Source organism: Amphiura filiformis, chromosome 1 (assembly GCF_039555335.1).
Source record: "Amphiura filiformis chromosome 1, Afil_fr2py, whole genome shotgun sequence".
Taxonomy (NCBI): Eukaryota; Metazoa; Echinodermata; class Ophiuroidea; order Amphilepidida; family Amphiuridae; genus Amphiura; species Amphiura filiformis.
The window spans coordinates 63,632,336-63,654,022 of NC_092628.1; the positions used below are offsets into that span (position 1 = coordinate 63,632,336).

At 35.6% G+C, this 21,687-nt stretch overlaps 1 protein-coding gene and 1 long non-coding RNA gene across 3 annotated transcripts in view; one reads left to right on the forward strand and one right to left on the reverse strand.

Annotated features, from left to right (window-relative positions):
- Positions 1–21,687, forward strand: part of LOC140150724 (uncharacterized) — a 410,742-nt gene that overhangs the window by 344,171 nt on the left and 44,884 nt on the right. The gene's annotated exons all lie outside the window — the stretch shown is intronic.
- Positions 1–21,687, reverse strand: part of LOC140150697 (serine/threonine-protein phosphatase 4 catalytic subunit) — a 48,522-nt gene that overhangs the window by 23,612 nt on the left and 3,223 nt on the right. For both annotated transcript variants that reach the window (XM_072172784.1, XM_072172792.1), the window contains exon 2: positions 13,045–13,128. In XM_072172784.1, the coding sequence (XP_072028885.1) occupies positions 13,045–13,070 (26 nt within the window). In that variant the 5' untranslated portion in view covers positions 13,071–13,128. The remainder of the gene's footprint in view (positions 1–13,044; positions 13,129–21,687) is intronic.

Sequence of the window (21,687 nt, forward strand, 5' to 3'; positions counted from 1 at the left end):
GCATAAGGAATACCGTATGTATGTTAGAATATCAATCAATACATGTATACATGAGAAGATGGATGGGGCTTTTTAGCAAAATATTGGCAAAATTACATATATATTATTCTTGAGCATTTGTTATAAATAAAAACAATCCAGAGAAATTTAAAATGTTTGTATTTTAAAAGACTGTAGTGTCCAATTAGCTTCAAATAAAAAGCATATTGATCATATTGATTTGCCCTACTCAATTAATCTGTTTAAAACATGCATGTAACAGCAATTCCAAAATGCCTCAAAGGTCTGCAAAACTAATCTTGCTGGTTCTCTTCAACTTGACACTCAATATTGAGAGGTCAGTGGGAGGTGGTTAATGAGAGACCAACGCCACGGGGAACCACCAGTGTTCTTGCTTTGTTTCCATTCAATTAATGTTATCCTTGCACTTTGAACTTGATTTAGCAATGTGATACAGAATGTTGCAAGGCAACTAAAATATTGTACTAATTGTAAGGATTCATTATAGCATGTTGTAATCTGATGATGTTTAAATAGTTTTGTGCCAAATATGCTATTTCATATAAGACCAAGTGTGGTCACTTGAAAACTTGTTCCCCCAGCTTGTTAGGCTAATGAAAGTCAATGTTATGTTTAGCGTAACATTTTTTTCAAACCACAATGAGGCAACTTTTTCATTATTCATTATTCATTATTTTGCAGCGTTTCATTAATTACAAAATAGCAGCCACTTCATCAACACTTGTCGCACTATATACCCTCCAATATTCTATTAAAACAACTATAATCATCAGTAGGCCTTTTTTGAAAGCTTTTGAAGGCATATGAACCAACAAATTTGCATTAAAAATATTTTTCACCATGCAGGTATTTACACCAGCTCTCTTACCAGTTAAAAGGCCATAAATTGTTAAATGACTGTCCACATTATTGGTCCCAAACCAGCCCTCCTTGGGGTAATGGCCAATTATAGTTCAATTTGATGACAGAATCTTGTTTTTAGTTCTTTTTTATGTTGGAATAGGTTGATTTATCATTGCCATTTGTGCTTGTGTCCCCATTGGAAACTAATTGTGTACAAAATACAAAATAATGAATTGTTTTGGGATTTTGGCATCACAAACGCGGCCAGAAAATCCAAACGCGGGCGGGTGACGCTAAACATAACATTGAATTTCATTAGCCTTATCATACCTTCCCTAGCCTCCATCTTCCCCTTTTACTTGCATTGATTAAGTGAACACACACAGTGTTAAATTAATTGGGGGAGAGAATAATAAGGACCAATCTGTGCGATAGTTGCATACATGTGAGGTTTGTGGGACCAAAGATCCTGGAATATTTAGCACCAGGTCAGTGGCATCTGATACCGTCTGATCATGGTCTGATATAATGACCAACTATAACGCTATTTGAGGGGCGTCACGGTTTGCGGATGGGGCTAGTTCTAGGCATATTAAGCTTACATGTCTCCTATAACTTGGGTTACCTATCATCAGCCCTTTGATTGAATTCCTTTTTATGATTTCTGATTCAATTTGTATTCATGACATTATCTGTGAATGTCATGAACTCACTAAAACTTCTCAGCATGCCAGGCAATAGACCTGCTACCCATACAAATCGTCGGTCGCAACACATAGTGGCGTAGAGTGATTTTTCAAACTTTCCATTTCACATAGTGGGGTAATGATTTAGAGCTAGCTATTATCCTATAATAGTTATTTATTGTTTACTATTAACGATACAGTGTTATAGTTTGAACCTTAAACTTCAATTTCAAATGGAATCGGGCCACTGAGAGATAACAGTGGACGAGTATTGACTCAGTTACTAGTAGCTTATCCTTCGAAAACGTTTTGCTCGGGAGACGTATTTTGTCATTCACGTACGCCACTATGTGTTGCGACCGACGAAATGTACATGATTTAGCAATTGTACTTTTTCACAAGACCAATGGGATGCAAGAATCAGACTGCTGGATGAATGATTTTGTAAATACCGTATTTCGTCAAATAAACGCCCCCGGGGGCGTTACATTTTCCCAAGGGGGGGGGGGCGTTTATTAGAGGTCATTTTAGCACGACAATTCCTGTTAAAATCATTAGGTAAGCTTAAAAGTCACGCTAAAATGACAAACTATGAACTTTTGACACTGACTTTTGGTTCACTTCCAGGTTTCTGATCCAGATTTTCGCCAATTATTGACGCTATTATTGACCATGTGCGCAACTTGGTAAGCTTACTACACAAGATAGCATGGAAATATCAGCATTTTTGAAACTTCTTGGTTGAAAAAAGTGGTGGGGGGCGTTTATTTGAGGGGGGGTGACTATTTGACGAAATACGGTAGAATGATTAAAATCTATAATTTAAAAACTAAAGACCAAGAAACTGATACCATTTAGTGAATAGAATACTAGTAGTTTAGAAAAGCTTAGGATTGTAAATTTCTTAGGAGGCAGCTGGGTTCTCAAAATATTGACTGAAATCAATTTTTGTAACCCCTTCTCGAAAGTTGGAAAAATCCTTATAACCCAGCCTGTTTTGCACATCAACAAATACAAAATCATGCAGTTATAATGTAAAGCTTGCAAGTTCATAAGGATAGCTCTATGCACTCTTTTCAATAACCGGTATTGGAATACCCATTATGACCCCCCACCCCAGCATTTTTCTGCAAGCCACCATGAGTGGACCAATAATATTGCACCTATTCCCGGGACCTATTCTTTATTAAGGATATAATTTGTACACTAGCAAAATATAGCTGTCTTATTAATTGTTCAATATTTGCAAGTACTAAATAATTTCTTAATTGGATTCTTCAAACAGTTTCTTAATTAGATTCCTAATTCTTTTGTTTTAAGTAGCAATGTAACCTGACAATCCTCTACGTAATTTTTTGTAATATGTATCAGTTGAAAGTAATCTTTACAGTTGGCTCTGATTTACTACATGTAGATGTCATGCTATGCATGCCCTTGACTTCCGCTGCCTTCAATCATTGGAATACTCAACATACCATCCTAGAAATTCTTGAGTCCAGGTCTTGGCTTAAAATAACTTGCAAAGCTTTTTATAAACCAGCCCCAATGTCCTGAACTTGTGTGGGGTAGTGTTTATACTGGTATATATATCTGGAATGATGATAGTATACTATCTGTATTATTCAGTAAACTATTGGCTTTGGCCCACACACACATCAAATTTAAGGTCACATACTTCTTCAGACTTTCTACTGTCTTTATGCTTGTAAATGTATAAAAGCTGGTATAAAATGTTTCGTCATATCACCATGCCCCCAGTATATAGTACATGAGTGAAGCATAACAGTCTGAGAGTGTGGGTATTATGGTTTTAATTCGGTAAGCATGCCATGGGTAAGGCTACTTTAAACTTATCTGGACGTTATTTTTTTACTTGACGACATCTAGCAATTTTGACCGCGTGATCGTTTTGATATAAAACTTTTTAAAAAGAGACCAAATTTCAAATACTGGTATCAATCTTTGTCAATTTAGAGATTTGGTAGCAAATGTAGTACTTAATTGGAACTCAACAAGATTATGCACACAACCGTATCAATCAAATTGTCATCATATTTCAAATACTGGTATCAATCTTTGTCAATTTAGAGATTTGGTAGCAAATGTAGTATCTAATTGGAACTAAACAAGATTCTGCACACGACCTTATCGATCAAATTATCATAACATGATCAGCTTTAAATAGATTTATGAAGAGTTACACAAGTGTGAACTTTCTTCTTTGGTTGTGTTTATACTTTATAATATACCAACTCTGTGGACCCTCACTGCTTTAGCATCCTGAAACAAGGTACACAAAAGAGCTACAGACTGTACACTTACAGGTGCCAAAGCTTTGGACACTCACACACCACATTTTTATCACCTTAACAATGACACACTAGCTATCATTTGTTCTCGCAATTCACTTTTACTTTTACTGAGTGACATCTTGCAAAATGTACTGATATCACAAACCATGGGATCTAAGCTGTCAGGAAGTGCAAGTGACAGTCATATTTAATCTTACTAGCGGGATACCCGCGCTTTGCGCGGGTCCCCGCTAGATGGGAGCGTTCACCATAACAGGAATAATTACTGAACAGGTAGAATCATTGAAAAGGTACATTTTATTTTTCTAAATCTGTCTCTTCTTACACTTTCTTTTTTAGTTTCTTTTGCTTAGCTTGTGATTTTCCGTTTCCATGTTATTTATTTATTTAACCTTGTTCCCATTATTTTCTAAATCTGTTCTTTCTTACATTTCCCTTTAGCTTCTTTGTTTATTTGCTGCTTGTGATTTCCCGTTTCCATGTTTTTCTTACATTTCCTGATTAGTTTCTTTCCTTCTTTGTTTCGTTCCCGTTTCATTTAGTTACTTTAACCCGTTGGCATATTACTCGTACTTTTTTTTCCTCATTTTAATTTAAATTTTCTTTATAGTACCGCTTCATGTTGTTTATACAACAAACATCTTTTTCCGTATTTATTACGCCCTCTCATAGCGTGTCTCATGACGTGTTCACCCATTATCATAATTCCGTGACCCGTCCATGTACCTTTTTGTCCTTTATTTTTCCTTCTTTCCGTATTATCATGTCCACTGGTCTCTGGCTCGCAGTCACGTGGCTCTGCGCCAGGGTTAGCGCTGGGTCAAAATTTACGGGGTCCATTGGACCCCTTCAACCCCCATTTCCAAAAATTTCGGGGTCCGGGGTAACTTTTTCGGGGTCCCAAATTTTGTTAAGCATTTTTTTGGGTAATGTGATATATGAACACATTAAGGGGTGGTGCAATAATTATGTGTACCCCGGGGGGGGGGTGAATTCTCAAAATGTTCTGCCAAAATCGCTACCCCCCCCCTTTGGCCGTGCCAAAAATCTTTGCCCCCCCTTTCGACGTACAAAAACCTTTGCCCCCCCCTTTTGACGTGCCAAAAATCTTTGCCCCCCCTTACACATGCAAGATTTTGGGAACCCAAATTTAAAACCTTAAATTGTCTTAACATATAATGCGAGCGCAGCGAGCAGGAAATTTTGCATATGGTCATTTTCACGGTAAAGGGTGTAACTTTGGATTTTTAACATTTTGATCCGTAGTGTTCTAATAAAGCCACAGAATTCCATGATTTTTGGCCACATAAGTCATCTAGTTAGCAGCTACCTTGGGTAGCATAATCATCTTCGGAGTTACTGCGTTCAGTTTGGCAGGCTTAAATGTACCTAATATTGCCATTTTGAAAAACTGTAAAAACAGTAACATTTTGTAAAACCCTGTGTTTTCTTCAGTTAGTTCATGGATAATTTTTCTTATCCTGAAAGTACGGTCATATGTTCAGTAAACACTGCCACATTAGATTTAATTGTGAACAGCCCTGTATTTTTGAGAACCGGACTTCGATATTTGTCGCTTCGAGGCTTCATTTTCCGTTAACAATTGTTAACAAACTTTGTGGGTATAGCTTTGGTTCATAATTCTTGGTTATTTCTTCACTTCTTCTTGATTCATAACAGTTGATATCTTAACTTGAAATGGGTAACAAAAATTAGTCGATTTGCAAGCTTTTAAAATTTTTATAAAATCTTGACTTCAAAGAGCCGATTTTCCGTTAACTTTTTTGAAGCCTCCGAAACAAACTGTTCAGCAAGCTTGGGCAAATATAAATAAAAGAGCTCATCCAATCTATTTATCAAAATGTAGCAAAGTAGATCCCCAAGCCACTTGTTTTTAAATCATGGAGATATATATCACCGCTTGAAAATGGGACCCAATACAAACTTTCCGTTAACAATTGAAGCCTCCGAAACAAATGAAGCCTCCAAACAACAGTAAGCTTAATTATCATCTATGCATATCTAAATTGGTATGTTCCATATTGATATCTGCATTGTAATTGTTGCATGATATGTGCAGAATGTCATAAATTAAAAAAAATTGATATTATGGTTAATGCTTGAAAAATATACTGATATCCAAGAAAGTCTGTTTCGAGGCTTCACATGCAAATAACACCATACTTAACAAATGGGTGAAAAAATTACCATGTTATAAATCTACAATATCAGCCGCATAGAATCATTGATTCAATACACACAAGAAAATAACAGCTTAGATGATCCCAACAGTGTTGTTTTCAAAAAAACTACTTCTGCAATGTTTAGCCATTGTTAACATGAAGCCTCCGAAACAAAAAAAATGACTTGCTGTGATAATTTAATTTTTGTCACAACTGAAATTCAATACTTAGAAGCAAAGCATGAAAATTGGTAATTGTGATATTATTTACCTATTTTTTCATGTCAACTTGTAGTAGTTAGCCAAATATTTTACTTTTATGATCACCTGTGTTGTTAACTGAAGCCTCCGAAACACAAATCGCTTGAATTGCCAATTCTAAATAATAACTCCAATTTCTGTGAAACTTGGCTGGGAGGTTCCTTTCATCAAGTAGTATTTGTACATGAAGTTAGACATTTAAATTATTTTAGGAACCCAATTAAAACTTAAAAAATATGTTTAAGGTTGGGAAATTTCCATTGCAAATGACCCTTGATGTTAAAAATTTTCAAAATTGCAATTACAAACATAGCAAAACATGGTATAAAATTTAACTTATATCTGTTGACTTACTTTGGAATGGGATTTCACATGTATTCCAGCTTTCATGTCATAATTTTCTGAGCTTATGTAAAATACATTTTTCTTAGATTTTAACCAAAATGTTATGGAAATGTCAAATATTTTATCAGAAATCAAAAGATTTAAGCCTTGAAACATTATTTTACTGGAATTTAAGTTGCTTTTATGCATGATTACAGTAAACAGAAACATATTTAAGTGGTTTGAAATTTTGACCCTAAAAATCAAAAGTTACACCCTTTACTGTGAAAATGACCATATTTGAACGTGTTCGTAGCGTTTTCCTACACCTTTTTAGGGCATAATATAGAAACGGTGCCCAAAATATCTGTGCCAAAAATTGCTTGCCCCCCCTTTCGACCTGCCAAAAATCGCTTGACCCCCCCTTTCGACCTGCCAAAAAAATGCTTGCCCCCTTTTGGCCTGCCAAAAATCTTTGCCCCCCCACCCCTATAATTCAGCGCCTCGGGGGTACACATAATTATTGCACCACCCCTAAGAAGAGTACTGAAGACGAACAATTAAAGAAACAAGGAGTTATTTTGTGACTGATCATGTTTTGAAAAATTTTGTGACAATAATTACCACATGGCCACCCATGCATGGAAAGTTTTGGAAACTGTAACATTTGTTAAGCTTATTACTGGGTAATTTTGTCATTGGTGGAAATTTACTAGATGATGTGAAACAGTCAAATTTTACTATCTGCGCCGGTAGAGGCAAGTCAGGCAACGTTATGCAATTGCAGTGTTGCAGGCCGAATGTGGTTCAAAATTCAGCAACCTAACTTCTTAAGCTGATTATCATGTGCCCTTTCTAATGCAAATTTTCCTTCAGTAATCAAGAGAAGTTCTACATTTTTGAGTAGAGGAAACTCACAAATTCAGTAGCTGAAGCATTAAAATAATGTGAGGAATCTATGTAATCCTGAAAATCTTGTATAATTTTGGATGATTGTCACGCAGGGCAGGACACACGATATTTTCGTCTCACCACTGAACTATACACCCATATAAACATTGCTACTTCTATGATGTCATAGTTCGTCGGCTGTATTCCATAGTGGCGTATAGTGATTTTTGGTCATTTTTTTGAAAATTGGCACATATGTTTTTAATAATGTTCTCTTTCATTTTTCTAAGTCTCATTAGTCATAATTAGCTAATTAATTAGTAATTAATTAATTAAATGTGGCGATATAGTTACAAAGTGACATTTTTCAGATTCCATAGTGGCGTATCGACCATACGCCATACTTTTTTATACACATTTTATAATTATGAAATATCGGCAAAATGAAAAAAAATCGTATGTCATAGTGGCGCATACGTATCGGACCTATACGCCACTATGCAGGCCCTCGAAATCATGCGGTAACGCGGCGCCTGTTCCCAGAAAAAAAAATTGGAGGTCACAGAAAAAAAATTGGAAAAAAAAAAAAAAAAATCGATTTTTTAAATTTTTTTTTTAAAATTTTTTCTGAAGTTCTTTTTAAATGTTTTCCTACACACCCACAAAACCTTATTGCATGTATTCAAACCACCCAAGCCCAACTAACCTTTAACATATTTTGTTTTTGTAACCCAAAACACTTGCCCTTACCCCCAAAAGGGAATTAGGGTAGAAATTGATTTCACCTGAAAATGACAGAAAATCTGACCTATATTTAATGTTTTTAAATTCATTGCATGAATGTGTTTATAACGTTTTGATTACTTTAAATTGGCCTCATTTCAATTTTCATGGAAATTGTTATTTTTATTGCTAACAAATTAAAAGAGAAACCTTTCATATAATTTTGGAAATTTGAAAAAAATTCTAAAATTCTGGAAATACAAAAAAAATATATTTAAGTGCAAAAGCTTTTTTCTTCTGGGTAAGAATTTGTTTCTTACATGCAACAGCTTTTTTATTGCAGGGTAGAAATTTGATAAATAGGTCATCATATACAAAATGCATGCATGGACCTATTTATCAAATTTCTAACCTGCAAGAAAAAGGTTGTTGCATGCAAGAAAATAATTCTTACCCAGAAGAAAAAAGCTTATGCACTTAAATGTATTTTTATTTTTATTTTCAGAATGTTAGATTTTTTTTTTTTCCAAAATTATGTGAAAGCTTTCTTCTTCCTATAATAAGCCATAAAAATAGCTATTTTGATGAGATGAGGCTAAACAAAGTAATTGAAACTTTATATATTCATGCATTTAATAATACTAAACATGCTATATAGGCCTACATGTAGGTCCGATTTTGGGGTGAAATCAATTACACCCCTACATTATTGTAATTCTCTTTTGGGGGTTGGGCAAGGGTGTTAGGCTTGGTTGGGTTTGTATATTTATAGTAAGATTTGTGAGATGGGTTAGATTTTGTGTAAGGCCAGGAAAAACACATTTTACACATTACTCTTATCATACAATGCATTCTTCATACACATTAGTACCCCCCCCATGGGGGCCCCCTCCCACATACCCGAAGAGGGGGGGGGGGGTGTCAAAAATTTAATGAATCATCATTTTTATATTGTGCATTAAATATATCAATATCAGCCATGTAGGCCATGTTATTAGGCAAAGAAAAAACTTTGAAGAATGCCTCTCATGTACAAAAGTATAGGAAACTGAACATTTAAAACCACTTTTTTAGGATGAAGGAAGCATTTTTTTCAAAAACGTCTGAAACAGGTCAAGATTACTTTAACATAGATATATGCATTTTTTATGTCACAAATGGCCTCTTTTGGGGTGCTTACTGCTAAAATCGCCTGGACTCTGCCCCTCGACCCCCGCAGGGGCTCTGCCTCCTCGACCCACATGGATAATTTTTTTTTATCAAAGCCCACTCTCATGCCTGAATTGAGCCTCAGAATGGTGATTTCTTAGTTTAAAAGTCTAAAATCCATGAGTTTTTTAGGCTTTTGAGCTCCTGGACCCCAACCGTTAAGGACGTGCGACAAGGCGCTCAAGAATTTCACAGAAAATTTTAAGGAACATAGTTTAAGTTCCCAGACAGGAAATATTTTTCCTATGCCCTGCCACTATGGAATACTTAACGCATTTAAAAGTAACGCCATAGGGATTACACGGCGACCGAGGTGGCGACGGTTAACGTTAGGTTAGGGTATTGCGTTTTGCTTGTTTTCCATAGTGACGTATAGTTTTATTTTCAGTTTGCCAGCAATAGTATGTATTTATTTCTTTTGAAAAATATATAACAATAAAATCTATTCAGTTTACTACAGAAATGTTACATCATTTACAAAATATAATGAATGTCTGATTTACACAACTCGATTTTAAATTGGCATTTCTTCAAACCCGATTTTCTCGAAAAGTTGTTTATTCATGGCGCCCACTATACGCCACTATGGAATACGGACGACGAGTTGTCTGGCATTAAGTTTTGAGTATGAGATCCATGAACACACGTAATTTGCATAATATAATTTGCATATAACGGAGAATACTGTATTTAGTTTGATGATCAATTGGCGAATTTCAGGGATCTTTCTTGCATTATAGCTCATTATGAAGACTGACATTGAAATTTATTGCGTCCGGTCGGACGCAGAAGGTTTGATAATTTCAAAATTAATGCGTCCGGCGCTCAAAAAGCGTCATGGACGCCAAGACGCGATCTGGCGCGAACCCTGCTCTGCGCCATTTACGCGCCCATTGGCGTAGTGCGCATTACGCACGAGGCGCCAACGCGCTGCCGGTCAGCTGCAGTGACGCGTAAGCTGACAACCGATTTTCATAACAAAAATCCTATTTTTACCCATATTTTCACTGTTTTTGCAGCCAATTCTTGACCGTTTTCAACCAAATAAAGTTTAAACACGTTCCCGTATATTCATCGATCTCCCGTATGAATTTGGCGACATTTGGATCGAAACTGACGGAGCCTTTATAGGCATACATAGATACATACAACATTCCCCTATTTATAGTAAGATTGCTTTTTAATTTTAATTAAAAGTACAGAAGTTTAATATGACCATCCAAATGAGTGGGAACTTTCTGTTTTTGACTGTTGTGGTCTGCTTTGATGGATTTTAATGCAACTTGGACACATAACCTTTGGGTACCGTACCGTACTCATAGTTCCAATTTCCTTGACATTCAATCTAAAAACTGCGACAGCATACAACACATACATGCCCTGTGGACTGGAATACACATTTTGGACAATGGAGTTGAAATTACCTTTACAGCAAGTAAACACTCCATTTGTAAACTACTGTTAGCATCAAATGTTGATAGGAACAGTATGGGTCCTTACATGTAGCAACATACTATGCAGTGTAAATGTCACGGCACATAACACAAAACATGAATGACGCACAAGATTCACAAAACATTAAGGATGACAGATTACTAGAGCAGGTCAATTATTAAAGCAAATTACATTTTAATGAATCTGTTGCATGTTTATCTGGCTCTCATTGAGTAGAGCTATCTGATTTGGACTAAGGGAAAGGAAAATTGCAGACTTGAAACAGCTTAAAGCATACATCTTTTACTGTGATCCTGTAGTGTTCAGTTCTTGTGTACTAAGTGGAAATATTGTTGATTATAATGTGATTTTCATAGCCACCGTATGGTACAATACTATCACAGTCCCACTATGATTCAAAACAAGTTGAATTGCTCCCCCATCATTCCCATGATGGACATACTAAATAGTATAGTATAATACATATATATACGTGTATGTACTGTGGTACAACCATTTCTCAGTTGATCCAGAACAGAGGGATGAACAAATTATAAGACTGTGAGATAGATTTACTTCGCGAAGTTGTGGGTATGCAAATTGAATAAATATGTATGCCCTATTGGATTGTAATTTATAAGTGGTCATATCATACTAGAGCAATGCTCATAGATCTTTTTTCCTTGATATTTAGGCTAGACTTGGAAACCCTCAACTTGTTGTGGGGGGTTCATCAATAGTCACCACTCCTCCTGCCAATCGAATGACTAAATAATCTAGAGATATATACATTATACATTATGTAAATGCTAGTTTCCCCTGCAAGGTTGTCTTACAATTTGATAATGAAATTTGGTGCAAAGGATTCCACAACTTTCCTACAAGTAGTAATTATAGTCTAACAACTTCAATTGCTTCATTCAATTGTAATTGCTGTAAGGGACTCAATAACTACTGTAAAACACTTTAATTTTGCGAATTTGCGATGATCGACATTTTCCCGAGTATTTAATTTTCGCGAATTTACGATTTCTTTATGATGCCAAACTCTGTAGAATTCTGCACTAACTTTCATATTTCTATCAGTTTACATCGCTCTAAACACGGGATAAATTTCCCTTTTCTTGGCCTCTAGTGTACAAGGAATATTTAGTATTTCAGATAAAACCTTGATTTTTTATATATTTTGTCATTTTGACTGTCTATTTTGATGATAGTTTTGCGATATTTTACCACTTCGGTGTTAGGCCATGGCCATATTTGATCACCTTATTCCCAATGCCCCTTGGCTATTACCCAAAATGCTGTGGGTACATGTAACAAACACAATTAGCCTAAGTTCCTCTCCACTTCCTAAACATTGAAGACGGTGTATAGCTTTTAACAGACACATGGATTTAACCTATTATTGATAAAATAAAATAAAATGAAAAATAAAAAATATTACCCATAATGCCGTATTTTTTTTTACATACGTTTACACGGTTAACCAACCGGATTGTGGTCCGTTTAAACGATTAGACAAATAACCGTTAATTTACACCCCTAGTTCAGAGTTCAGAAACAAACAAATTAAAGATGGCCTCTATCTGATAACAAAAATATCAACTGAAAATATATCAAAAAAGAACGTCCAAACAATACCAGAAGGACTGAAAAATAAACAAAATGGATGTGCACTAATAAAATTCAAATATTACTTTACTTCCATGCATCAGGAAAAATTAATTTCATGCAGTATTCTGAGCGATGTAAATGGATATAAATATGAAGATTTGTAAAGACAGAATAAGCTTAAAATACATAAAAGCTTGTTTTAAGCTTTCTGTGTGTGTTTTCAAGGATCAATTTCGAGAGTATTTAATTTCGCGAATTTTCAATAGAACTCGTGAAATTCAATACCTCACGAAATTAAGTTGTTTTATAGTATGTGCTCTTTGAATGGTATACCACTTTCCCTCTCTCTACCCCTTAATGAGCAAAAACCCTAGTAACCCCTCCTCCAGACATCATGACACTAAAGACTGGTTTTTTTTCTGCTGGAAGAATGTGGACCACCAGGAGAAATTATCCACTGATTTTAAATGATGTATTACAACTCTGTGCAAAATCATTTCAAACCCACTGACCAGTAAATTGATGATGGTATTCAACTTACCTGTCTAAATCACTTTGGTCTGACATTTTTACGTTTTCTAATAATTTCTAGCTCCTAGCTCACCAGTTCAAATCTCCTCCAAACCTGTGGGAAACAAAGGAAGAAAATACTACATTTCATTTGCCAGAAAACAACCAGGGGTGTGAGAGGCCACAGACCAAAAAAGAGGAAAATTACTAAAAAAATGCTGAAAAACTGTGTAAAATCAGGGTAAAAATGCCAAATATGGGCTGAAAATAAAAGAAAACACATACATTTTGCCAACCAAAAACGAGGAAATCAGCTGAAAAGAGGAACTCTCACACCCCTGAACAACATTTTAAACATTCAACAAAAGCATTATTTCACAAAAGATTATTTAAAAACATTTAAAAACAAACATTCATGGAGAAGAATTAACCAACAATTAAGCATGAATAATTTTAAAGCTCCAGATTCCAGTCCATGCTGAGGAAACCAAGAGACTCCCTAGGTGTGCAAAAACATGAGAAACAAAGACGTATGTATGTATAGCCTCTGGCAGAGATAGCCAAGAGTAACAAAAGTCACTTTCAAAGGAGAAAGGCGCAGGATTGGTTGTTTTATTAAATTTCCTATACTTAAGGTATAGGGAAATTTTACATTTCGCCACATATATAAATTGTACAAATAGCACAAATAGCTATAAGTAAATGCAAAAGACAAGGGTTCAAAGGGCTTTAACGTACTGGCCATATAAGCAATTTTGAACTTAGATTATTTTTCTCATATCCTAGTTGCTTGCAATGATCGCTATTTGTGCAATTTGTGCAATTGGTGGAAAGGGCTTTAAGGTGCCGACTATATATAAGCAATTATGACATTGATCGCCAAGTCCCTTCTAGCCGTCAGCAATTTGTGCAATTTATGCAATTTTGAACTTAGATTATTTTTCTCATATCCTAGTTGCTTGCAATGATCGCTATTTGTGCAATTTGTGCAATTGGTGGAAAGGGCTTTAAGGTACCGACTATATAAGCAATTATGACATTGATCGCCAAGTCCCTTCTAGCCGTCAGCAATTTGTGCAATTTATGCAATTTTGAACTTAGATTATTTTTCTCATATCCTAGTTGCTTGCAATGATCGCTATTTGTGCAATTTGTGCAATTGGTGGAAAGGGCTTTAAGGTGCCGACTATATATAAGCAATTATGACATTGATCGCCAAGTCCCTTCTAGCCGTCAGCAATTTGTGCAATTTATGCAATTTTGAACTTAGATTATTTTTCTCATATCCTAGTTGCTTCCAATGATCGCTATTTGTGCAATTTGTGCAATTGGTGGAAAGGGCTTTAAGGTGCCGACTATATAAGCAATTATGACATTGATCGCCAAGTCCCTTCTAGCCGTCAGCAATTTGTGCAATTTATGCAATTTTGAACTTAGATTATTTTTCTCATATCCTAGTTGCTTCCAATGATCGCTATTTGTGCAATTTGTGCAATTGGTGGAAAGGGCTTTAAGGTGCCGACTATATAAGCAATTATGACATTGATCGCCAAGTCCCTTCTAGCCGTCAGCAATTTGTGCAATTTATGCAATTTTGAACTTAGATTATTTTTCTCATATCCTAGTTGCTTCCAATGATCGCTATTTGTGCAATTGGTGGAAAGGGCTTTAAGGTACCGACTATATAAGCAATTAGGGCGGTTTTCGGACTTGTTTTTTCTTTCTAAACATCCTCGTACGTATCATTCTTCCTTAAATTTTCTCGGTTTGTAATAAGGCGGTTCTCGAAAGCAATGGGACAGCGCTACGGCGATGCCTCAGATTCAGTATGACTCGGATGATGAATTGGATATAATATCATCACACTACCGACGCAGCTTTTGACTATAATGATGACGCCTAGGATGATGATGACTCCGATATGATGCCTAGGATGATGATGACTCCGTAATGATGAATATGATGATGATAATTATGATATGGAAGCGGTTCTCGAAAAGAAATGATGAGCGAGCCCGGAAAAGTTGAGTGTAACCGTAGTTAGGGTGGTTGACGGATTTTCCTCGTACGTATCATTCTTCCTTAAATTTTCTTTCCACCAATTGCAAAAATTGCACAAATAGCGCTTACTGGAAGCAACTCAGATATTGTCCTCATTGCTTTTATAAATTGCATAAATTGCAACACCTGTGGCTATTTCTACAATTTGTAAAAATTGCTTACGATACATGGCTATTTGTGCTATTTGTACAAATTGCACACTTTCTTGCAACTGTAGGCAATTTGTGCAATTGCCTGACATAAATGGCACAAATTGCAACACCTGTGGCTATTTATGCAATTTGTAAAATTGCTTACATACGTTGCTATTTGTGCTATTTGTACAAATTGCACACTTTCTTGCAACTGTAGGCTATTCGTGCAATTTACTGACATAAATTCCACAAATTGCAACACCTGTGGCTATTTATGCAATTTGTGAAAATTGCTTAAGCAACTGGCTATTTGTGCAATTTGTGCTATTTATACAAATTGCACACTTTCTTGCAATTGAAGGCTATTTGTGCAATGACCAATCCTGCGCCTTTATGTTTCAAAGTGGCTAAACCTATAACTGAAACAAGCTGTACACGTAAAAACAACACAGCAAAACAGAGATCACACCAAAGGACACAGGATTTCCCTCCATGAACTGGAGTCAGGTTACAAATAAAAGACTTATAAAAAAAATCAATCCCAGCTAAGATTTTTGAAGTGCTCTTTGGAATTTATGAAAAACTCATTTAAACTGAAAAGACGTTGATGTTAGAAATCTGGTGGCGGTTGACCAAAAAAGTCAGAAATCAACAAATTTAAACCATCAGAGCGCATATTATAATGTCCGACTATTTTTTTTAATAAGCCCTTTTGCAATTTGGGAAATCTTAGACTGCTCATGAGCTGCGCATCAACATCCGGGTCTTTTTGAGGGATGACAACCAAATCTCCTCCACTGACGAAGCATACGTGATGAACTATGCCTGAAAGGGATTCCCCAATGATTTGACTTTCCTCTGTTTTTGGGGCGCCCTCTACGGAGGCGGCCCACAATATAGGCATGAGTTTGTGAGAAGCTTCTAATTTCACTCTTACTAGATTTACTCCGCAATTGTTTTGCTAAAATTATGCCCTTTCTCAGAAATAAAACCACAATATGCTTGGATTTTATTTTATTATTGTTTTCTGTTATGCACAGGATAAAATGGTGTGCGTATATTCTTTGTTTAAAAGACAAAATTAATGGATTTGTAAAACACCAAATAAATCGAGACCTTTGACCTTTGTAACCACTTTGACCTTTGTAACCAGTTTATCGCCTCTTAGAACCCGATGAGCGGTGACCAACACTATGGATTACAATAGCCTAATCTGAATGGCATAGTCCAATAACCTCAAATCAACAATCATAGTGCAAAGTTTGACCTAACTTGCAGAGTATGAGTTTATGTACCCAAAGTTTCAAAAGTCAGGCATCTTATCAAGATCAAGATAGTGATAGTGACATAACAATTAACATGCTTATCTTACCAAGGTCTTATCTATCTGCATGGGGTAATTGGAAATTATGGTGTAGCCTATTTGTTTTAAGGATGAAGCAACTGGCTCCTTTTGCATGGAAATTAGAACAATACTATACAAGCTGTATCAAAAAGTTTGGTACCCAGCAGTTTTGATAGTAATTGAAAAGCCTGGTTCTTCCAAATGCAATATCGGGTCCCCTTAAAATGATAAAATGATAAAATGATCAGACCATAAATCTTTTGTGACTGTTTATGACATTAATCAACAAATTATGCGGATCCTAGATGTGTCGAGGGTGTTATGTTTATGAACAAAACGTTACGTTTGTATTTTCAACATTGTTAATCATTGCTACGTGTATGTTAACAAATGAAAGTTCTGTAATTTTTTAATTCTTCAATGCTAAGTTAGTAAGTATTCTTTTGGATATCATCAAATTGTAAATCTCTAGTCAGATTTTCAGTGTGTTAACAACTATGTATCAAAGATGTTACGTTCATGTACAAAACATTAACGTTCTTATCTTGTAAACATTGTATACGGCCGTGTGTCTTGACTTGGGACCCTGGAAAAGTGGGAGGTGTGACACTTTTACTGAAAATTTCAACTTTTCTCTTTAATTAAACTATGAAGACAGCATCATAATCCTTGAAGTTTACATTCATTTGAAAGCTAATTTATTCTGCTTGAACATGATACCAAAAGAAAAGTAATACGACATTGCTAATTAATTTTACGGACCAATAAGTTAACGAAGTGCAAAGTGGGAGGATCACGGACACGGATCTTCGGACACGGTACAATGTAATCTCTATGAGAAAAATGAATTTTGTACCAACTATGATTCACTTGAAATTTTTAGTAATTTAATATTGTGTGGTTAATAGATGTATTTGAATGGACTTATTAATAGTTCTGCTGTATTATTTTATGAATTTTACTTTAATTATACAGATTAATGACACTTAACGAGCTGCTAATTAAGAGTAAAACGATGATGCGACAAAAGCTCTGACATTTAGAAATTGTGTTGGGAGTTTGAACCACTGTGATAGAAGTCAAATATCCACCCCTCATTGTACAGGGTGACCTTGAAGTTATACAGGGTGGAATAAAAAAATCCAAATAAAAAATGGGTCACTTAATGCATTGCTTATTACTAACTTGCAGTTATAAACTGAAAGTAAACAACATTGATTTGGTTAGAGGTTAGGGGAGCCTACTGACTTTGGAAGAAAAAAAAATCACAGCTGTTTGGTAATCTTGGAATACAGGGTGTCCCAAAATATGTTCAAATTTTTTTACAATTCAACATATTTTGAACTGAAACATTTTACCCTTAACCCATACAAAAAAAAGTAAGTCCATATTTAGATTCCTCATCAAATTTCCTCTCAGAAAATGTAAACTTTGACTATGATAGGATAAGTAAATAAAAATTTACAGCAACTTTTAGATTTTGAAGACATCCGCATTGCTTACTACAGTGTTCAATATGAAAACGGGAAGTTTTGTACATAAAAGTTTGCATTTTATAGACTAGACCAATCATAAAGAGTTCAAAATGATTAAAAACAATTAGCAGAATTAATAATCTTTCAAAAGAGCTCTTAACCATGTCTGTAGCCCATATGGATGCAAAGATATGATCAGTTGATTCAACATGCACACATAAAATCTTTATTTCCCATAGACTTTGCACATACCGCCACCGCCTCATCCGCCACCGCCTCATCCACCACCTCGGTCATTCTGAACTCAAACAACTCTAACTCCACTATCTTAGCTGATAAACAATTCTCCTTTGGGGGTCTGTTAGACCACTCATTTAGTTACAAAATGACACCAAACACACTTCAATACCTTTTGTTTAAGCAGAGATATAACAATTTGAACGAGTCTCGATTTGGAAAAGCGTAACAACACCACCATTTTTGGGTGGCGAGTTCAAAACGCATGGCCAGGTACCAACTATGATTCACTTGAAATTTTTAGTAATTTAATATTGTGTGGTTAATAGATGTATTTGAATGGACTTATTAATAGTTCTGCTGTATTATTTTATGAATTTTACTTTAATTATACAGATTAATGACACTTAACGAGCTGCTAATTAAGAGTAAAACGATGATGCGACAAAAGCTCTGACATTTAGAAATTGTGTTGGGAGTTTGAACCACTGTGATAGAAGTCAAATATCCACCCCTCATTAATGCTGTATTTTAGAAGCAAGTAATTAATAAAGAATTAAACAAATTGTTGGCCTGTAATGTTCTAAATTTTTAGATTAATGACACTTAACGAGTTGTTAATTAGCAAAGGCTAAAATAATTTTGCCATCAAAAACGAGTCTGATCATTAGAAATTGTATTCATGAACTACTTTAAACAAGGCGGTTCTCGAACCACGAGTCTCGCCTGCTTTCGTGACCACCTGCTTTTGCGATTACTTTTGGTAGAGGTAAATGAATTTGGTGGTTATCGGCTGGGCACAATTATCTGGCTGATGGTGACCATACCCATCAAGTTTCATGCCCACCAAGATTCATGCCCGACCAACAGTTTTTACTAATTTGACCTCAGATGACCCTTGGTGACCTCGAAATGACCTTCCAAAAATTGGGCTTTAAATGTTGACTGTACCCACCAAGTTTCATGCCCGTACAACAGTTTGTACTAAATTTGACCTCAGATGACCCCTGGTGACCTTGAAATGACCTTCCAAAAATTGGGCTTTAAATGTTGACTGTACCCACCAAGTTTCATGCCCCTACAACAGTTTTTACTCATTTGACCTCAGATGACCCCTAGTGACCTTGAAATGACCTTCCAAAAATTTGGCTTTAAATGTTGACTGTACCCACCAAGTTTCATGCCCGTACAACAGTTTTTACTTAATTTGACCTCCGATGACCCCTGGTGACCTTGAAATGACCTTCCAAAAATTTGGCTTTAAATGTTGACTGTACCCACCAAGTTTCATGCCTGTACAACAGTTTTTACTAATTTGACCTCAGATGACCCCTGGTGACCTTGAAATGACCTTCCAAAAATTTGGCTTTAAATGTTGACTGTACCCACAAAGTTTCATGCCCGTACAACAGTTTTTACTAATTTGACCTCTGATGACCCCTGGTGACCTTGAAATGACCTTCCAAAAATTTGGCTTTAAATGTTGACTGCACCCACCAAGTTGCATGCCCATACGACAGTTTTTACTAATTTGACCTCAGATGACCCCTGGTGACCTTGAAATAACCTTCCAAAAATTTGGCTTTAAATGTTGACTGTACCAACCAAGTTTCATGCCCATATGACAGTTTTTACTAATTTGACCTCAGATGACCCCTACATGACCTCAGTGACCTTGACGCACTAACCAATACAAACCGGTTCTGTCTCGGGTCAAGATGCACCCACCCACCAAGTTTGAGGAACGTGCCACTCATAGTCTCCGAGAAAATAGGCGGAAGGCAAACTTTAACCAAAACTTTAACCAAATTTGTCACATACACACACACACACATACACACATACACACATCTGCACATCTGCACATCTGCACGGAAAAGTGATTATATAGTCTCCTGCCTTATCAGGCGAGACAAAAACTACATTGTCCTACAGGTCAAACATTATACTCCCTCTCATTTATGCTGTTATAAAAGCAATTAATAATATTAAAAATAAAATGCAACATTTGTTAATGTAACTGATAATTTAATTATCATAATGTAAGTCAAGGACAGAGTTGACACAGTGTCAAGAACTAAAAGTAATGGCCCATAACAGTTCCAAACACTTGGAAGCTCTGCTCTGTAGCATTTGTTAACTGTGACGGAAAACTGAATGTTAGAGAGAGCTGTCATGTTATTGTATGGCATGTTTATAAACTGATTTTCATACTTGTAAGGTTTGCAGTTCTAATCAGACACCAGCAAAGATCAAAAGTCTTCTACATCTATAGCACCAACAAAAAAGTGTCATTGAAACTGAAGAAATGGCAAACATTATTGCCAAGGATCAGTAATTGCCATTAAACCATCAAGTGATTCATATGATTACCACTTGTTTAAAAGATGCATCAGAAGGCATTCAATGAAGTGGCTTTTGTTCATTCTGACTATAATCATACATTAAAAATGTTGATTGCAGATCAAGCCAGGAAGCAGCAACTCCACGGCTTTGGAATTTCACTCATAATTATCAAGTGACTACAAGAGAAGGGTGTTTAAAAGTAGATGAAAGACCAGCCATTGTACCAAAGCAAAATAGTGTACAATATTATGTTGGTATTGACCTTTCACAGAGCAAGAAAAAAGCAAATTAGTGTGTTCTTCAAAATGCAGACCATGAAGACATTTTGTGTTCATTTAATATTGTGACTGCGCTTTGATTCAGGATAGTAAGATAAACAAAATGGGTAAAAACTGAGGATTAAAGCATGTTAGACAGGCTCATAGTTATATAACTTGTATTTTTGATGTTTAGAGAGCATGTGTGATAACCAGAAAGCACTCTAGACATGATTTTCCTACATAAATAACAATGTGACGATTTTTACAGCAAATTTTATGAAGGTAATTTTCATCCTCATGTATCACGATTACCTTTATAGGGATACCTGTAAAACTATACATATTTAGAATGCTCTTGCCTTGAATAATCCAATTCTGGCATAGATTTTACTCTAGGATGTATCTCATCAGTGGACCAAATTTTTGAGTCATACACTTTTTATGGAAAAATCACCGATATTTGTACTTGTAACTTCTTAACCCTTACCCCTATCAAGAAAATAATGTCATTTTTGAATTCCTTGGAGCAAAAGCTTCAAAAATATGTATACTTTTAATAGGGTGAGATGTTTAGTTCTTCATGAAGCAAACGTTTGAATCAAAAAAGGCGTAAATTTCTTGAATTTTGTCGGTGTCACGCAAAAGGTTCCCAACTTAAGACACGCGGCCATACCCATATAGCTACTTTTATGAAGAATGAATGTTCTGTAATTGTTTTTTATCCTTCATCTCTATTAGATTTTCAGTGTATTAGCAAGTAGATGATGTAGGCTATATGTATCACAGACGTTATGATGTATATGTATCAAAGACGTT